A 19,571-nucleotide genomic window follows, 5' to 3' on the forward strand; every position below is an offset into this window, starting at 1 on the left:
CTAATAAGCATAGGAAAGTCCATAAGTTTTCATTTTGACAAGTGTCATTCATCTCATGCAGCCTGAGAACTGTGTGGATCGACAGAATCCATTACATCTGATGTACACGTGTCCGTGAGCATAACTCTGACGTGTCACACAGCACTTTCACACACGCAGCATTCAGTTTAAAGACCGTGTGAACACACACAGACAAAAATAATTCTCTTAATTTGCAGGAATATATGAAGTGGGAGTCAAAAATCTTGATTTAAATAGAAATGTTGTGAAATTGCATTACTGAATAAATTGTAGCACAACTTTTACCCAAACTGATGGGATGGGATGTATAGCTAAATTGCTTTTACAATGTATTTTTCGTGGTATTTATTTATTTGCTCTGTGTGTATTGGTGCTTCTCTTCATATATATGGATAAAAGTGATTTCTGACAAATTATTTGAGTGATTTAACAGCTCATTGGAGATGGTGTGTAAATATTAACAATACATAATCACAGAAAACAATTGCTGTTGTGAATAACTGATTCATAACGGACTGCAATTTTACCAAATTCTATTAGGTTTCGTGTTTAAAGCCGGTTATATATATATAATCACACGCAAATAAACAATGAATATGTGTGCTTCCTTCATCTTTTGTATATATACTTGTCTTTCCTCCCTCTCATGTTGATGGAACAGATTCTTTGCCGGCCCCATGTTAAATTATGTATGCTTTCCGGTGTGCGGCCCCTCTGTCAATCACTCCCTCATCGGTTATATAGAGGTTGACCATGACTCCTCCCCACTTTCGTTTCAGGACAGCGACCTCTTGACCTTTAACATCTCGGCACACCACTCCTGGTGGAGCGAGCACGGGCCGGGATGTGTCCGAAGAGAGATCCCCGCCAGCGGAGAGCGCAGTGCGGATACACAGTCCTATATATCCATCATGGGCTGCCTGCTGGAGTACCAGTACATAGAGGTCCTCCACAGCAGCTTCCAAATCCTTATCTCTGTAAGTCGCTCCAAAACACACACACAAACAAATTATATGTCACGGCATGTAGAAAAGCTTAAACACTCAATAAGCTTTCCTTCAGTAGTCCAAAAACCCTGTTTTTACTACAGATTATGGTCTCCACACACTATATTTACACTTACTATTTGTGTATATATCCTTCTACTGTATTTAGCACAACTGAAATCATCCCATAATACACATTTTTTTCCAGACACGCTTCCATCCTAATGGTGCTTTTTCATGACTGTATGAGAAAACGTTGCCTGTATCTCTACATTTAACCATTCCTTAAAAACCACACTAGTCTAAAGTGTACCCTAAATTCGCCACACACGTGTGAAACGCCCCTGCTGGAGTCCTGGAGCTCTGTTGTTGGGCTGAAGTCGCCCCTTGAGTCGAGGTCTGGCACGGCTTCAGGTTTAGTTGGGCAAATTCAGTGGTCTCCCAAAGTATATGGGCACTTAAGCCACACTTATAATGTCTGAATGTCATTTCATTAGGTACAAAAAGCAAAATTTTAAACCAAGTTGCATTTAGTCTCAGCCTCAGACTTCACGCTCACGGACCGATGGCTGAACGTCTGATGCACATGGCACACTTATCTTAACACTTCAGGAGTTTCGAAGTCGTCATCTGGTTGGTTGAATTCTACAGGATGTCCGGGAGACGTGTGTGTCGCGTTCTTTAATGGTACGCCTGGAAACAAATGCTGTGATGCCAAACCCCCAAATGCGGTCATGTTTACAAGTGCTTACCTGAATCAGTTGAACGCTGGATTTTCAAAAGTATGTGAAGTTCGTTGCTCCATTGTTGCAGTAAACGTGCACAATGTTTTTGAATGAATAATTTATAGATGCACGCTGGTCTGTTATTGTAGGGACATCGACATTCACGCCCCTAAATGTGATGCGGAACAAAACAAACTTTGATTGGTTGTGTGACATGTCAGTCAAATGTCTTCTTTGGCGGTCCTTGACCAATGAAAGCTGAGATAGAGTCCAGACCTTCTGCCATCAGTCTGAAGCTCTGGCTACATTTGACTAAGTGGCATTTGTTATGCTGTTTAAATAATATAATATAATATAATATAATATAATATAATATAATATAATATAATATAATATAATATAATATAATATAATATAATATAATATAATATAATATAATAAAATAAATATTCAAAAGTTTGTGGTCTATAAATTTTTTTAAAGAAATTAATACTTTTAAATTGAACAATAGTAAGAGTAAAGACATTTATAATGTTACAAAAAGATGTTTTGATTTTCTTTTATTGAATTCTTACTATTTATTAAAGAAACCTGGAAAGAAAATTAAGTAAATATTAAGTTTTTAACATTGATAATAATAAATATTGTGTCTTGAGCATCAAATCAGCATATTTGAATTTCTGAAGAAGGGTCATATGACACTGAAGACTGGAGTAATGATGAACGCTGCACTGAAGGCTGAAAATTCAGCAAATTTCAAATAGAAAATGGTCATTTAAAAAAAAAAAATTAATATATATATATATATATAAAATGTGTGTGTGTTTTACAAGGTCTCAGGTGTGAATGGGGAGCAGGTGTGATAAATTTGGTGTTATCGCTCTCACTCTCTCATACTTGTCACTGGAAGTTCAACATGGCACCTCATGGCAAAGAACCCTCTGAGGATCTGAAAAAAAGGACACTATAGTTCATTTATGTAAGTGAGGATAGCAAAATAAAGTAAACAGTGACATATTATACCTAAAAATTGTTCATACAGTGGACTACCAGTACAACTGATAATATAAATAAATATATATATACAGTACAGTCCAAAAGTTTGGAACCACTAAGATTTTTAATGTTTTTAAAAGAAGTTTCGTCAGTAAGAATTTTTTTTTTTATTTTTTTTTAAAGAAATTAAAGAAATGAATACTTTTATTCAGCAAGGATGCATTAAATCAATCAAAAGTGGCAGTAAAGACATTTATAATGTTACAAAAGATTAGATTTCAGATAAACACTGTTCTTTTGAACTATCTATTCATCAAATAATCCTGAAAAAAAATATTGTACACAAATATTTTGTACAATTGTACACATTAAATGTTTCTTGAGCAGCAAATCAGCATATTATAATGATTTCTGAAGGATCATGTGACACTGAAGACTGGAGTAATGATGCTGAAAATTCAGCGTTGCATCACAGGAATAAATTATTTTGTCAAATATATTCAAATAGAAAGCAGTTCTTTTAAATTGTAATAATATTTCACAATATTACTGTTTTTACTGTATTTTTAATTAAATAAATGTAGCCTTGGTGAGCAGACGAAACTTCTTTTAAAAACATTAAAAATCTTAGTGGTTCCAAACTTTTGGACTGTACTGTGTATATATATATATATATATATTGTTACGTCCCATTGCATAAAGTTTGTCTAGGGAAAAGGGGAGTAACAGTGAAAAAAAATAAAATAAAATAACATGGAATGTTGGGGTGAGTGAGTGTGCCCGTCCCCTGCCCTGCACGACAGACACAAGTTGAAGCTCAACAAAAGGGTTTATTAACAAAAGATATTTTTAGACAAAGTAAAAAGTAAATCAAAAAAAGGAAGCAAAAGAGACTTCAGGAGGGGGTATTGCCAAAATAACAAACAAAAGTACCCTCTGACTAGTTAAGGAGTAAAACTACTTAGACTACCAAAAGAAAACAAATAAACAACAGAAAAGTACACTAACTCCCTAACTAGCCAAAAACAGGAGAAAACTTATTACAAAAATCAAATAGGCACCCACCTCCCTACAGCTTCCAACACGTTTGAGCCTGTAGATGACAGCAACAATGACTAGATGACCAAAACTCAGGCTACAATAAGCCTATTAGCTTTGTGGAAAAGCTTCACCGTCTCACACAATTAATCACAGAGCAACAAGCAGAGCAGGAGAGAAGTACAACACTCTGGAAGGCAGGCTTCAGTTTGAGTAACTCTGGGAGCTTCTTTTCAGCATGCATCCCGGACGAGCCCCAGGTGTGATCAATCAACTAGATCTCTCTCTCCCCAGCACCTAGTAGAGCAGCAGAGAGAGACACACAGAGAAAAGGGAAAAAACCCAGCACACAGGACAAAATATATACACCAATGACACAGTCGTGGAACGTAACACCCCCACCCATAAGTTTTCAAGCATCAAATAATGCCTTGAAAATAAACTGTACCAAACTTACTCTACAACTGAATGTACTCTCGAAAGGGCATCAGCTACAATATTCTCAGAGCCTTTACAATACTGGATGTTTAAGTTGTATTCTTGAAAAGTAAGTGACCACCTCATTAGGCGCTGATTTGAATTTCGCATCCGATCCAGGAAAACAAGAGGGTTATGGTCTGTATAGACAGTGATGGGATGACCGCTACCACCAAGGTAAACTTCAAAGTGTTGCAAAGCCAATACCAAGGCTAAGGCTTCCTTCTCAATCGTACTGTACTTTTGCTGAGGACTGGTAAACTTCTTAGAAAAGTAACTTACAGGATGTTCTATGCCACAAGCATCTTCCTGCAGTAACACCGCTCCAGCACCTGAGGAACTGGCATCTACCTGCAGCTTAAACGGGAGAGTGAAACAAGGAGCAAAAAGTACAGGAGCACTACTTAAAAGATCCTTGGCAGCGTTAAAGGCAGACTCACTTTCAGGGGACCAAAAAAACTTCTTGGCTGTACTAAGTAGGTCAGTCAAAGGAGTGACCACTGTAGCGAAGTTCTTACAGAAGCTCCGGTAGTATCCTACCATTCCCAGGAATCGCCGCAACTCTCTTTTGTTGCGAGGTGGAGGAAAGTCCAAGATGGCTGCTACCTTAGCTTCAACAGGTTTAACTTGACCCTGACCTACCTTTTTACCTAAATAGGTAACAACTGCTTTGCAAACTCACATTTAAGCAGGTTAAGGGTTAGTGAAGCGTCGGCCAATGCACTAAACACTTTATCAAGGCTACTTAGATGCTCATCCCAAGTGTCAGAGTAAATTACAACATCATCTAAGTAGGCTTCACAGTTGGGGATTTTTGACAACACTCGTTGCATCAATCTTTGGAATGTTGCGGGAGCATTGCGCATCCCGAAGGCCATAACGGAGTACTGCAGCAGATTATCTGGGGTCACGAAGGCAGAGATCTCCGAGGCACGGGTCGTTAATGGCACTTGCCAATAACCTTTCAGCAGGTCAAGCTTGGTCACAAAGTGTGCACTACCAATTCTATCTACACAATCCTCCATTCTGGGCAGAGGAAAGGAATCAGGCTTTGTCACACTATTGACTTTGCGATAGTCTGTGCAAAAACGGAACGTTGAGTCTTGTTTAGGCACTAATAGGCAAGGAGAACTCCAAGGACTATGGCTAGGTGTGGCAAGACCATGCTTCAAAAGATACTCAACCTCCTTTCTCATCACTTCACGTTTTTGAGGGTTAACACGGTACGGGTGTTGCTTAATAGGGGGACTATTACCTACATCGATGTCATGCTTTATTAGAGAGGTTCTGCCAGGAACATCAGAAAAGAGCAAAGGGTACTTATTAATCAACTGAATAAGAGCTTCTTTTTGACCCTGAGGCAAGTATGCAAGGTAGTCATCAAGTTGACTCAATACAGTTGAATTCTGGAAGCGTTCAACAGGTAGTTTACCCACATTCGGGTCATCAACAGGAGAGCAAAGAACAGCAGGCACCACAGCAGCAGGATTAACGGACACATCTTCCCTATCAGATGTAACTTCTGCTTCACACTTACCTACATAAGATTTTAACATATTAATGTGACAAACTCTGCTTTTTCTCCTGCGATCTGGGGTAGAAATTACATAGTCAGTCTCACTCAGCTTTTTCTCAATGTTGTAGGGACCAGCAAATCTAGCATGTAGTGCAGAGGAAGGAACAGGAATTAAGACAAGCACTTGATCACCAGGCTGGAAACTGCGCTGGGTAGTCTTTCTATCAAACCTTGCCTTCATTTTGGTCTGTATACATGAGAGATGAGCCTTAGCAATGTCACACGCTCTATGCAGTCGTTCACGGAAGTTACTGACATAGTCCAACAGGTTGGTGGCAAGTGGTGTTTCTGATGTCAGCTGTTCACGAAGAAGCTTAAGTGGTCCACGAACTGTGTGACCAAAAACAAGTTCAGATGGACTAAATCCCAATGACTCCTGGACAGTTTCTCTGACAGCAAACAGCAGCAAAGGCAAACCTTCTGCCCAGTCTTTACCAGTACTCACACAGTATGTACGGAGCACAGACTTTAGAGTCTGGTGGAAACGCTCCAAGGCCCCTTGTGACTCTGGGTGATAGGCACTAGACATTTGGTGAGAAACTCCTAACTCTTTCAAAACTTGAGCAAATAGCTTTGAGGTGAAATTGGAGCCTTGGTCAGTTTGAATGGCCTTTGGTAGTCCAAATGTCGAACAGAACTTGATGATCTCTTTGACTATGACCTTAGCTTTCAAGGAACGTAAGGGAACAGCTTCTGGGAACCTTGTAGCAGCACACATCAGAGTTAAAATATACTGATGCCCCGACTTTGACTTGGGCAAGGGTCCAACACAATCCAAGATTAAGCGTTCAAATGGTTCACTCATCACTGGTATAGGATGAAGGGGAGCAGAAGGAACAGTCTGGTTAGGCTTACCTGAAATTTGGCACTCATGGCAAGCTCGACAGTACTTCACTACACTATTCCTCAGCCCAGGCCAGAAGTAGTACTTTAAGATGCGCTTATAAGTTTTAGTGATGCCAAGGTGACCAGACAGGGGGTGCTCATGTGCCAACTTCAGCACCTGAGGGCGGTAGACAGAAGGTAGAACAAGCTGATGCACAGCTAACACATCACCATTCACTTGCGGTTGCCAACGTCTCATGAGTACACCATCATCCCAATAATAATTAACTGGACCACCAGGGGCTTTTTCCAGATTGACAGCAGCATCTAGACAGAATGACAAAGATGGATCAGCCTTTTGTGCAGCAGTTAACCTCTCCTTTCCAGCTTCTATGGAAGTTGTGGCCGGTTCAGAGCTAGCATTTTCAACAGAGGGAGACAATTCAGGTTTAATGAACAGCGTGCACTGAGACACATCTGAGACGGGGTTCATAAATGAATCAGTGAGGTTCACAACATCATCCAATTTTCGAGCTTGTGCTCGAGTAACAGCACAGGCAGGGAAAGCAGCAGGGAAATGAGCAGCAACATCTGGCTGTCCTGACACATCAGGCTTATCTACTACAACAGGACAAGGGAACACTTTACCTCCAGCCAGGTCATTTCCAAGGATGAGACTTACGCCCTCCACTGGCAGTTCGGTCCTTACTCCAATGTGAGCGGGACCTGTGACCAAATCAGATTTCAGGTAGACAGTATGTAATGGTACATTAACACAGCCTAGTTCAATTCCCCGAACTAGAACATCTGCACCAGAGTACGTTTTGGATGAGAAAGGTAAGGTGTCAGCAAGGATAAAGGACTGAGCTGCCCCAGTGTCTCGCAGGATGGATACAGGTCGGCCAGGTAAGTCAGCTGAAAGAGACACAGAGCCAGTTAACAGGAAGGGTTGGTAACCAGAATTCTGGAGCTGTGGAAATGGGTGGTCAGAGACAGAACCAGCCTGAGCCAAAGCTACACTCTTGGATTTTTCAGCAGCAAACTTCCGTTTCCATGCTTTGCAGTCAGATATCAGGTGACCTGGATCTAGGCAATAAAAACAGACGCGTTTGCCATCAGAGCGTTTTAGCATTGGCTTCTCTTTCTCGGTTTTCTCAGAGGAAAGAACAGGTGACATTCTTTCAGTTTGCTCATTCACAAAATTCCGGCGTCTAAACTGACGTGTAGAAGAAAATACTGACCTGTGTGTAAGTGCAAACTCATCAGCTACCACTGCGGCTTCAGAGAGAGAACTTAGCTTTTGCTCATTCAGATGAACTACAATATTCTCAGGCAGGCAGTTTTAAACTCTTCAAGCAAAATGAGTTCTTGCAGTTGTTCAAAACTGGTAACCTTACTAGCCAGACACCACTTCTCAAACAAGACTCTCTTTTCTCGAGCAAACTCAACAAATGTTTGTTTGACTGTTTTTGTTGTGCCTCGAAAGCGCTGACGATATGCTTCGGGGACGAGTTCGTATGCACGCAATACTGCAGCTTTTATGATGTCGTAATCCAAGGACTGTTCAATTGGTAACGCAGAGCATACCTCCTGGGCCTTACCTACAAAATTACATTGAAGCAGTAAACCCCACATATCTTTTGGCCAGCCTAGTTTTGTAGCAATGCGCTCAAAGGCTATGAAGTAAGCATCTACCTCAGCTTCTCGGAATGGAGGTACCAGTTTAACATACTTCGCTACATCAAAGGAAGTTTGAGCATCATTTACACTATCAAAATTGACTGTGCTATTCTGCACTGGAATACTTGCCAAAACAGGTGAGGAAGGTCTGGAACGTGGAGTTGGCACAGGCTTACGGCGTGCAGACTCTGCTTCTATCTGCAAGCTTCGCAGTTTGATATCTCTGTGAGCCTTAACTTCAACAGCACGGAGTTGAACAACTTGAGTTTCATGCTCCTGCTTTTTAATAGCTAACTCAAGCTCTTTTAATTTTATTGCTAGCAAAGGATCCATTCTAGATTCAGTGCTATGAGGAACAGCTGTAGGACTAGTTTCAGATAAGACACTTTCTTCTTCCTCCTCTTCCTCTACTTCAGTTTGTGAATCAGCAGGAAAAATGCCAGCATTAACCAATTCAATGTACAGCTGATCTTTTAAAACTGACTTTGTCAAGTCTTTAGACAGGGAGATATTATAAAACTCAGCAATTAACACCAAGTCTTTCTTACGGCAGCGATTAAAAACCTCTACCGAAGGAGCAAGGGTAAACTCAATCAAATCAAACTCCATCTCACAGAGTACAACCACTCCGCCCCTACCAAAAAAAAAAAACAGCCAAACTTTAAGCAAAACAAAATATAAGTTCACTTTCAAAATGTTCAAAATAAATTCTCAATTTACCCTTTGTTAAAGTTTCAGTAGAAACCTCAGGGTTACACAACAGTTTTAAATTTACAATACCACACAAGTTAGTTTTTAGTATTACAAACAATGGACGAGCCCCCAATTTTCACTGTTACGTCCCATTGCATAAAGTTTGTCTAGGGAAAAGGGGAGTAACAGTGAAAAAAAATAAAATAAAATAACATGGAATGTTGGGGTGAGTGAGTGTGCCCGTCCCCTGCCCTGCACGACAGACACAAGTTGAAGCTCAACAAAAGGGTTTATTAACAAAAGATATTTTTAGACAAAGTAAAAAGTAAATCAAAAAAAGGAAGCAAAAGAGACTTCAGGAGGGGGTATTGCCAAAATAACAAACAAAAGTACCCTCTGACTAGTTAAGGAGTAAAACTACTTAGACTACCAAAAGAAAACAAATAAACAACAGAAAAGTACACTAACTCCCTAACTAGCCAAAAACAGGAGAAAACTTATTACAAAAATCAAATAGGCACCCACCTCCCTACAGCTTCCAACACGTTTGAGCCTGTAGATGACAGCAACAATGACTAGATGACCAAAACTCAGGCTACAATAAGCCTATTAGCTTTGTGGAAAAGCTTCACCGTCTCACACAATTAATCACAGAGCAACAAGCAGAGCAGGAGAGAAGTACAACACTCTGGAAGGCAGGCTTCAGTTTGAGTAACTCTGGGAGCTTCTTTTCAGCATGCATCCCGGACGAGCCCCAGGTGTGATCAATCAACTAGATCTCTCTCTCCCCAGCACCTAGTAGAGCAGCAGAGAGAGACACACAGAGAAAAGGGAAAAAACCCAGCACACAGGACAAAATATATACACCAATGACACAGTCGTGGAACGTAACAATATATATATATATATATATATATATATAATGAGGAATGAGGGATGCTTTGAGGATCTGTAGGGTTAGGAGTGCTGGATAGTTCTCCAGAGTGATGATTATCCTCTCATTCTCCAACAATGAACTGTTAAGTTCATGACGAGAGCTGAACAAAGTAGCCTGCAGGAAGTGGGAGTTGCACACACACTACAGTCAAGTTCCTACAGGCCTCTTCAGTGTGAATTCAGAGATTAGTTAGAGCGGTATAGATTTTTATCTTCATTGCCCAAAGTACACAACTTGTGGTTTTGTCAAAATTTGGAAATGAAGTAAGAAAATGCTCAGAAGAATGGGAAGATGGATAAATGAATCTCACAGAAGTCAATGTTGCATAAAGAAATAAAATCAACTGTTGTTGAAATATCTAATTTCTATATTTTATTCTTGCATCTTACATGCAATCAAGTTAAAATAATTTCTATTAATTCATTATATAATTATTATACATATTCTAATTATTATTATTATTATTATTATTATTATTATTATTATTATTATTATTTTTAACTCACAATGAGTTTGGGAGAAAAATTCACCCACCCGGCAAGACATTTTGAGACAAATTGTTCTGTTGCTTGGGATTGAGAGGGCAAACGAGGCCGACTAGAGTCAGATACTTCATAAACGCTTCTGAGACGTGTGTGTGTGTGTGTGTATGTGTGTGTGTGTGTGTGTAACTTCTGAACTAGGTCACTATCAGAAACACTTCTTCTGCTGTAGTGAAGAGTGTTCTTATGCTTCTGAGAATTTGCAGTCTCAAGAGGACCGTCAGAGAGTGTCGCAGGACACGCACACACACGACGAGTGAGTGACTGAGAGAGTCATTAGTTCAGCTTCATGTAAATCCCCCTCTATGACAAGTGAGAGCAGCGTCTGTTTCTCCATTAGTGGGACCCATGAGGAGGAACCTGTGGAAACTTCAGACGCCGCCTGTTTTCTCACTGACAATTTTAGCACTTTTTTTTATCACTTGAGGTTGACAATCAACATATTTTGATGGTTATTTTGATCTCCTTTCACTGACCTTTAAGCTGTCATAACTGTTATGTCTCAGTTTTCACTCCTCTGTACTTTCTCCATTCTATCAGCATAAGTGGGTGGATGAGTTCATTCCTCCTCCATCTTTGTATCTCACGATTTTCCTTCTTTTTTTCTCATCTGACATCTCTTTCCTCTCATATCTCAGTTTCTTCTCTCTTCAGTAAAACTCTGAAGTCAAGATAAGGCAGCTGCTTCAGACGGAGAAGAATATCTTGTCAGGATGGTATGGGAATTCATCACTTCCTTTCCCATCATGCTCTTTGCCCCAGGGAGAGACAATAGATAGTTGAGGAACATTTCACTTGAAATGTATTTAGATGTTCAAGTCCACATTGAAAATAAACATCCAAAAGCTCCATTGTTATTGATTTTATATATATATATATATATATATATATATATATATATATATATATATAAAATGCACTAATACTTGAAGCAAAATCGAAGAACAAACGTCATTTCAAAAGAAAACTGGCCAAAATGTAGCTGTTTTTGAGTTTGTTTTAGTAGTTCGAAACAGCACAAACTTTCCGAAAAACTTTGTACCGGCTGTTACACTAAAAAAAAAAAAAAAAAGATTTTTGATGCTGTTCACTTTATATATACAATTTATTTTGATTCAACACCATTGTATCAGGTTTCTGGTTTAAATGTGATTGATTCATGTTAAATTGACTTGAAACGATTACTCTTTGACTTAACTTGATGTTTTCATATTGAAATAACATGTTTCAATCAAGTAAACCAAACCAGGACTCAAATCAAACAGGATTTTCACTTCCCATCATGCTTTGCAAAGGGGCTGAACTAGGAGTGTAAATGTTGAAATAAAGTGCTATTTTAAGCAGTTTTTAGGAAGATGAGAAAATGGAAAGACTTTTTAATGTTTACTGTTCTATTATGTTGGTATTTAATCGTTTCTGTTAATTAATAGTTTTAGGGTTACCATTGTGGTCAATTGATGCACTTGTGCTTGGGTTGAGGACCTGCTAACAAACTTTCAAATTACTTTAATAAGAAAGTAATCACTGTGGTAGTTGCATTTCCCAAAAGCATTGTAAGCCTATGTTGATTGTAAAACCATTGCCACTTATGATCAATTTAGGCTTTACAATGTTTTTGGTTAAGGCAATTTAGGATGAATCCAGTATCACATCAGGATTTCTAACACAGAACATCAGAAAAGTTATATAAATCACAAAATTAAACCAGAAGAATTAACTGTAAAAATCAATGTATATGAAAACAATTTATTTATTTATTTATTTTCCAAAACATTGCAAATAAGTTGGGCTGACACTGTTAAATTAAGCTGTGCCCAACAATAGTAAATAAGTTGAATCAACCTTAATAAATTAAGTTGACCCAACGTAAGTACATTAAATTGGAATAACAGAATTGCATAATGCTGAAATAAAGCAACTTAATCATGTGGAAATCCTTTCCATGATTATTTATGTTTGTTCAAAGAGTTATTTTTTTGAGTGTAGTTGGCATTCCTGCTCATTTTCCTTCAGCACCCAAACACACTTTAAAAAAACGGTCACGTTCAAAAACTCTGCAATGTAATCACAAATTCAGCTTGTTTTGCGCCCATCCAGACTGTTTTGTGTCTGAGAACATGATTAAGACAAAATTTCACTTCAAAGTGTCTCCCTGCGGTGGTTTAATCACTTTTCATGTACACACAAATGTAAGTGGATTTTTGATTCGACGTGGCCAGCTGCAAACATCTGAGAGCGTCTGTTTAGCCGCTCGGCAGCCATGGCAGGTGGAATATATTTTTGCCTGGTTTGTAATCTCAGATCGGGTGGGTGTGAAGTGCTGTAAGTGTGCTTGCGCGTGCGGAGCACTTTTGTGAAGTGATGTTGAGAGTGCTCCGATTCTGATATGATACGACTGTGAAATCTGCCTCCGGTGACTGAAGGAGCGAGAGACACATCAGAACTGCTGTGATATATAGTGTGTAAATGCGTGTGCATATATGGAGAGGCACAGCCATACAGCACACAAGCAGGTGGACTAATTTCTGCCGCAGCAGGGTGACACTGTGGCACAAGAGGCACATAATGAACCTGTCAAACATCATGTTCATGTGGTGTGCCAAAGGCAGCATTAGGTTTTTATGATGTGTGTCGGTCTTTCAGGCCTGTGTATTCACAAGGCTCTGGGTCTGTATTATTGCAGTCTCTTTCGTTCTCTTTTTCTCTCTCTCTCTCAGCTTCAGCCAGCTAAATCTAAGGCAGATAACACTATGTGAGAGCAGATAATAAATGGAAGTGTAGTTTTAGGACTAATGCTCCAGCTGGTGGAGGGGAAGGCTTTCTTTGCTCAACTCTTGGCATCTTTTGTGAGAAATAAGTTCACTTTAGCGTGCTTTTAAAAAAATATACTAAAGTGTGAACTGAATATAATATATTCAGATGTTATTTACTACTGTATAAAAAAGTATTATAGTTTAAATATATATATTATATGCAATTAGCTGAAATTTGGTATTTTTGACCCAATAAGTAGGAGTTAAGCACGTCTTTATATGTAATTTCATAATTACTTTTTTGATATATGATTAAAGTGTACTGGCAAATGTACTGACAAGCAATTATGGTAAACTAAAATATACTTTAATGTAATTCTTTTAATATCATTTCACTTTAATATCAGTGTAGTACATTTAAAATATATTTTATTATAATACTAATATAACATACTAGTTAATAGTAAGTGCATGTGCTTTAGTATTCAACACATTAAAATAAGTGAACTTCTGTAAAGCACGACAAAAGATTATTAAAACAATTATTTGAATGTGCTTTTAAGTAAAACTTTAATTTGACATTATTACAAAGTAAACTTTTTAATCGTGTACTTAAGTGTTTTAAGAAATGGTCATGAAGGTGGACTCCTGATGTAATTATACTGTCCCACTTTATATTAAGTGGCCTTAACTACTATGTACTTACATTTAAATTAACGATTTGATACAATGCACTTATTGTGTACATTCATGTTTTCACATTGTACTTATATTTTAAAAACACCTGCATGTAATTACATCTTTAATTAATTTCTGTAATTACATTTATAATTACACTGTTGTCCCACCCTTAAACCTACCCATACCACCAAAGCTTTCCCTAACCTTACCCGTATCCTTACACCTCAATAGAAGCAAAAGTGTTTTGCAATTCAATATGAACCCAATAAGTGCATTGTACTTATTTTTTGATGCAAGTACATAGTAGTTAAGGCCACTTAAAGGGATAGTTCACCCAAAAATGAAAATTTGATGTTTATCTGCTTACCCCCAGTGCATCCAAGATGTAGGTGACTTTTTTTCTTCAGTCGAACGCAAATTATGATTTTTAACTGCAACCGCTGCCGTCTGTCAGTCAAATAATAGCAGTAGATGGGAACTTGAACAATAAGAGTCGAAAAAACTTCCATAGACAAATCCAAATTAAACCCTGCGGCTCGTGACGGCACATTAATGTCCTAAGACACGAAACGATCGGTTTGTGCGAGAAACCGAACATTATTTATATAATTTTTACCTCTAATACACAACTATGTCCAACTCCGTTCAGCTTCCTGTTAGTGAGGTCAAAAAACGCGTTCTGAAGACGGAAGTGATGTCTCGCCCATATACTTCAATGAGCGCGGGACATCACTTCCGTTGTCAGAGCGCGATCTGACCTCACTAGCCGGAAGCTGAACGAAGTTGGACATAGTGGTGTATTAGAGTTAAAAAATTATATAAATACTGTTATATAAACCGATCGTTTCGTGTCTTAGGACATCAGTGTGTCGTCACGAGCCGCAGGGTTTAATTTGGATTTGTCTATGGAAGTTTTTTCGACTCTTATTGTTCAAGTTCCCATCTACTGCTATTATTTGACTGACAGACAGCAGCGGTTGCAGTTAAAAATCATAATTTGCGTTCGACTGAAGAAAAAAAGTCACCTACATCTTGGATGCACTGGGGGTAAGCAGATAAACATCAAATTTTCATTTTTGGGTGAACTATCCCTTTAATATAAAGTGGGACCAATTATACTTAAGTGGGCTTTTATTTCATTATCTGCAACAAGTAGTTTTTTATTTTATTTATTTTAAATATACTTTTAAGAAGTACAAGTGCACATTCAGTTGAATTAAGCACACTTTTTCACAAGGCATATCAAAACTTTATAATGATTAAAATGAAATGAGTTGGGGATTTGTCTGGTTTTGTATCTTTATATAACACTTAATATTCAGCAATATTATTGACTTGAAACGGCGGTAAAGTTAGTTTAACGTTTGACATTCGTCAGAAATTCGGTTTCATACCCAATTAAACTCTAAGCACATTTCACGTTTTCAGCCCAAACCAACTCAGATATGCATAAACAAATGTCCTTTGCATTGCACAAGGCTTAATTTCACCAAATAAAATATATAATAATTAGCCCTATAAATCAATTAAACAATTTAACTATATGACATTATGATATCAAACTAATGGTAAAATGTTCAGAAAAATATCCCCTTTATTGCACAAGGCTCCGTTTTTGGAATTAGCATTTCACTTATTTTATAATATTTTTATTTTTTATTTTAATGTATACAATACTGTAAATCCATTAAACCACAACACCATTTGACCTGAAAGTATCAAACCAACTGTAAATTACTCAGAATATTATTCTCTATGATGCACAAGGCTTATTTTCCAGAGTAATAATCTGGTATTTTTTATACGTCTTATTTTCCAGATTATTAATCTGGTATTTCTCATATACAGTACTAAACCCATTTATATCCATTAAACTACAACACCGTTTGACCTAAAACTGTCAAACAAACTGCAAATTACTCAGAATATTATTCTCCATGATGCACAAGGCTTGTTTTCCAGATTAATAATCTGGTGATTTTATATTCAGATTATTAATCTGAAGTTTCTTATATACAGTACTGTACCCATTTAAATCCATTAAACTACAACACTGTTTGACCTAAAACTGTCAAACCAACTGCAAATTACTCAGAATATTATTCTCTATGATGCACAAGGCTTATTTTCCAGATTATTAATCTGGTGTTTTTTATATGCATTACTAAACACATTTAAATCCATTAAACTACAACAACGTATGGCCTAAAAGTGTCAAACTAACTGTAAATTACTCAGAATATTATTCTTTATGATGCACAAGGCTTGTTTTTCAGATTATTAATCTGGTGTTTTATATACAGTACTAAACCCATTTAAATCCATTAAACTACAACACCGTTTGGCCTAAACTGTCGAACCAACTGTAAATTACTCAGAATATTATTCTCTATGATGCACAAGGCTTGCAACTCTGTGTTTACCGCATTTGGGGAACGTCACACGTGAACCGATGTCTGAAAGCCAAGTATCAAATCTCTCCAATCCTATTGGCCGGCGACAGCCTATGACATCATCATTGCGTGACCCGGATCTATATAAGGAGTGCCTAGAGAATCAGTCAGTATCTTATTGTCTTGATAAGACGATAAGATCTGTTCAACAAGCAGCCCCGAAGCATGGCTAAGCAATGCAGAGTCTAGTTCCCTGTTCTCAGGGAACCATGGTTACATACGTAACCGGAGACATTCCCTTTCGAAAGGGAACTCATCTCTGCGTTTACCGCATTTGGGGAACGATATTCCCACGCCGCCATGCTTGAGGAGAGTGCATGCCAAAGATGGCTAGACAAACGACAAGCAGTTTCAAAAGAAATGCCAGATAGCAACTCACCCTCAGGTCACACAAAGGCTGTCAGTGACAGCATCCCTATGGCCAATAGCCCAAGCTGAACCTCAAAGAGGCCTTCCGCAGAGAGCCTACCAAAGCTGCTCCAAGGCTTATGGGACCAAATCTTCCAAAGAAAGATGGTCCTGACCTGGTCTGACAGAGGACAAACTTAGTCTTGGCCAACCCTGTCTGAATACAGAGTCTCAACAATGCATTCTTCAGAGAAGACAGCAAGTGAGAGTGACTGAAAAAAAGCAGTAAGTAACTCAAACCTACACGTAGAGACAGGCATCCTGGAGAGCAGAACTCAGCTGAGTGCTATGGACCCTCTTATTGAGGGGAGTATACTCTGCTCAATCCTAGGATCTACTCAGCGTCTGATTATTTGCACTGAGCAGGCTGTGTGCTAAGAAATCCTGATAAAGGGCGCACAAACCAGTCTGGGGGCTGATCCTTAACGGGAGGCCTCATGGAAGCCTGCAACCAATTATTAGCTTAGGGAACTAAGGACTATACAAGACAACCCTAGCAGGGGAGTATAAAGCTCAACCTAACAGATAGACCATACAGTAGGCACATAATCACGGAGGCCAGAGAGGGGCCTACAACATGACAATAGTTCTACATTGAGTAGAAACTCATACATGTCATTCTGCTTAAGTCACAACCCCAGAAGTGGGAGTGGGAAAATCCAAGGGCGGCCTGTAAAGGCCACTCACCTTGAACACCAATCTTGCTGGGAGCAAGAAATAACTACAAGACAGATAAGACCGTAAAGTGCCCACATAACAGTCCACCTAACACAATCCAACAAGCAGTGTACTCAGTAAAAGCACCTTTTACTCTTTAAAGCAAGAGGAGTACAACATACGCCATCATGATCTAAAGGAGGCCCAAAAATGGGCCTACAACTTCAGACAGACACGTGGCGTCAGCACCTGGTGTAGGTGCAGAAGGTCCTTAACAATCTGGAACACGCAGACAAAGGTACCTTGGATTAAAGGTGTGCTCTCCTGAGCTTAACCTTGTTGCAGATGTTGTTACTGTCTCGCTGGACAGAAATTATGAACGTAGTGTTTAATGTCTCTTTCCTCACAGGCTAGAGGCTCAGAACGTGGTCGTCTCTGTTGCTGCCTCACAAGCTGTAGACTCAGATCATGGGATATGTTGTTGTATCTCTGGATGAACCAGAGGCTCAGAACGGTGTTGTATCTGTTAGTGTCTCAGCTTCGCAAGCCGGGACTTGGTATATCTGTTAATGTCTATCCCTGTATGTCTATCCCCACACCTCTCTCCCCTGTGGAAATCATTTGCATAAAGCACAAAGTTGAAAGTCTTTACAGTGTCTTTAAGGTTTGCCAATGCATTTCTCACTTTAGAAACTACCACCAGAATACATTTGGCAATATTCTAAACAAATAGAGACTAAACATGATGAAAAAAGATTGAACTGTCATTCAATTGTAGATTAACAGCTGAATTTGTGCCAGATGTTGCACTACAAATAGCTGTCACTTAGAATACTTATTTATTTGAATAAGTATGAAATTGATTTGTAGTTTGCATCAGTTCTAAGGTTTTCAAACATCATTTTGAATGGATTTGGATGGATCCTTGTGATTTCTCTTTGTTTCACCTATTGCTGCTAAGGTCTCGTGGAATTTTATGGCGGTCTGTGGCCAACCTTAGGAGGTAGTCTCTAGATGGGTGAAGGGCAGAAACTGCCTGTGGACCAAAGAGAAGTCCTGTCCTTCCTAGGCTTGGTACAAGAGGTCTTCTTCTTGCCCTCTAAGAGAGTCTTGATGTTGTCCTTACATCTTTATCTGATGGAGTTGGACAGTTTGTTTGTGTTAGTCCACCAAGATCCAATCAAAATGTAGCAAACCTTTGTCTGCTGTTACGGACAGAGTGGGGCCCAGCCATAAACTGGGCCCTGGAATGTGCTGTTCACTACACCAACATGCAACATAGGAGGCCCAGAAGGCCTACAACTCGTAAACACATGGCATCTGCTAGTGGCAATCATGAACATACCAGTTACCAGTTTTTACTGAGTGTATTTCATGCACTCAGTAAAAACTCCCTAAACTCTTAAAACAAGAGGAGTACACACTCCACCACAATACTCTGAGAGAGGCCTTACCTAGGACCTACTCTTAGCAGAGACGGGGCGTGGCCAGTGGCGGTGATGGGCCATACAAAACCAACACAGAACTGTGCCAACATGTAATCTGAAAGGAGGCATTAATGGGGCCTACAACTTCAACAACACATGGCGCCAGCTAGTGGTTATAAAGGGGATAAAGCTCAAAGGGCTCTAAACCCAACAAACAGTTGTGGGAAACTATCTCAACACAACCTGAGCTAAGTCTGCACATTCCAAAAGGAAATGTACAGGAATTTACACAGTTACAGGGGATGAATGAAATGCTATCATGGTCTAAGGGAGGCCTACAAATGGCCTACTACCTCAAACTGACACGAGCATAGACCTCTGGCAGTGCTAAACTGAGCAAAACTCATGACCAACAACACTTGTGAACACAAGCTGCTAAACTAGAAGGAGGCTAAATCCATTAGAGCCAAATAAGAGGAAATAAAGCAAAACTCAACATGCAAACAATGTGAGGTGGCTGATTAAGGCCAACACTAGTCATAACTATTAACTGATGTGACGAGTGCTAACTCAAACTTATTCTAGCTAACACCAGAGGAGAACCTACTCTGTACAATGGTGGCTTTTGTGGCCTGCACAAATATCGTTCTAGCCAACCTAACAAACTTTGCCCAATAACGTTTTCCGACTACATAC

The 19,571-nt window shown here is 39.0% G+C and overlaps 1 protein-coding gene across 3 annotated transcripts in view; it reads left to right on the top strand.

The window, feature by feature from the left end:
* The window catches only part of nkain4 (sodium/potassium transporting ATPase interacting 4), a 103,195-nt gene that overhangs the window by 53,764 nt on the left and 29,860 nt on the right, over positions 1 to 19,571 (top strand). For all 3 annotated transcript variants that reach the window (XM_067372468.1, XM_067372470.1, XM_067372469.1), the window contains exon 4: positions 801 to 998. In XM_067372468.1, coding sequence (XP_067228569.1) covers positions 801 to 998 — 198 coding nt within the window. The remainder of the gene's footprint in view (positions 1 to 800; positions 999 to 19,571) is intronic.

This window comes from Chanodichthys erythropterus, chromosome 20 (genome assembly GCF_024489055.1).
Source record: "Chanodichthys erythropterus isolate Z2021 chromosome 20, ASM2448905v1, whole genome shotgun sequence".
NCBI classification, from domain to species: domain Eukaryota; kingdom Metazoa; phylum Chordata; class Actinopteri; order Cypriniformes; family Xenocyprididae; genus Chanodichthys; species Chanodichthys erythropterus.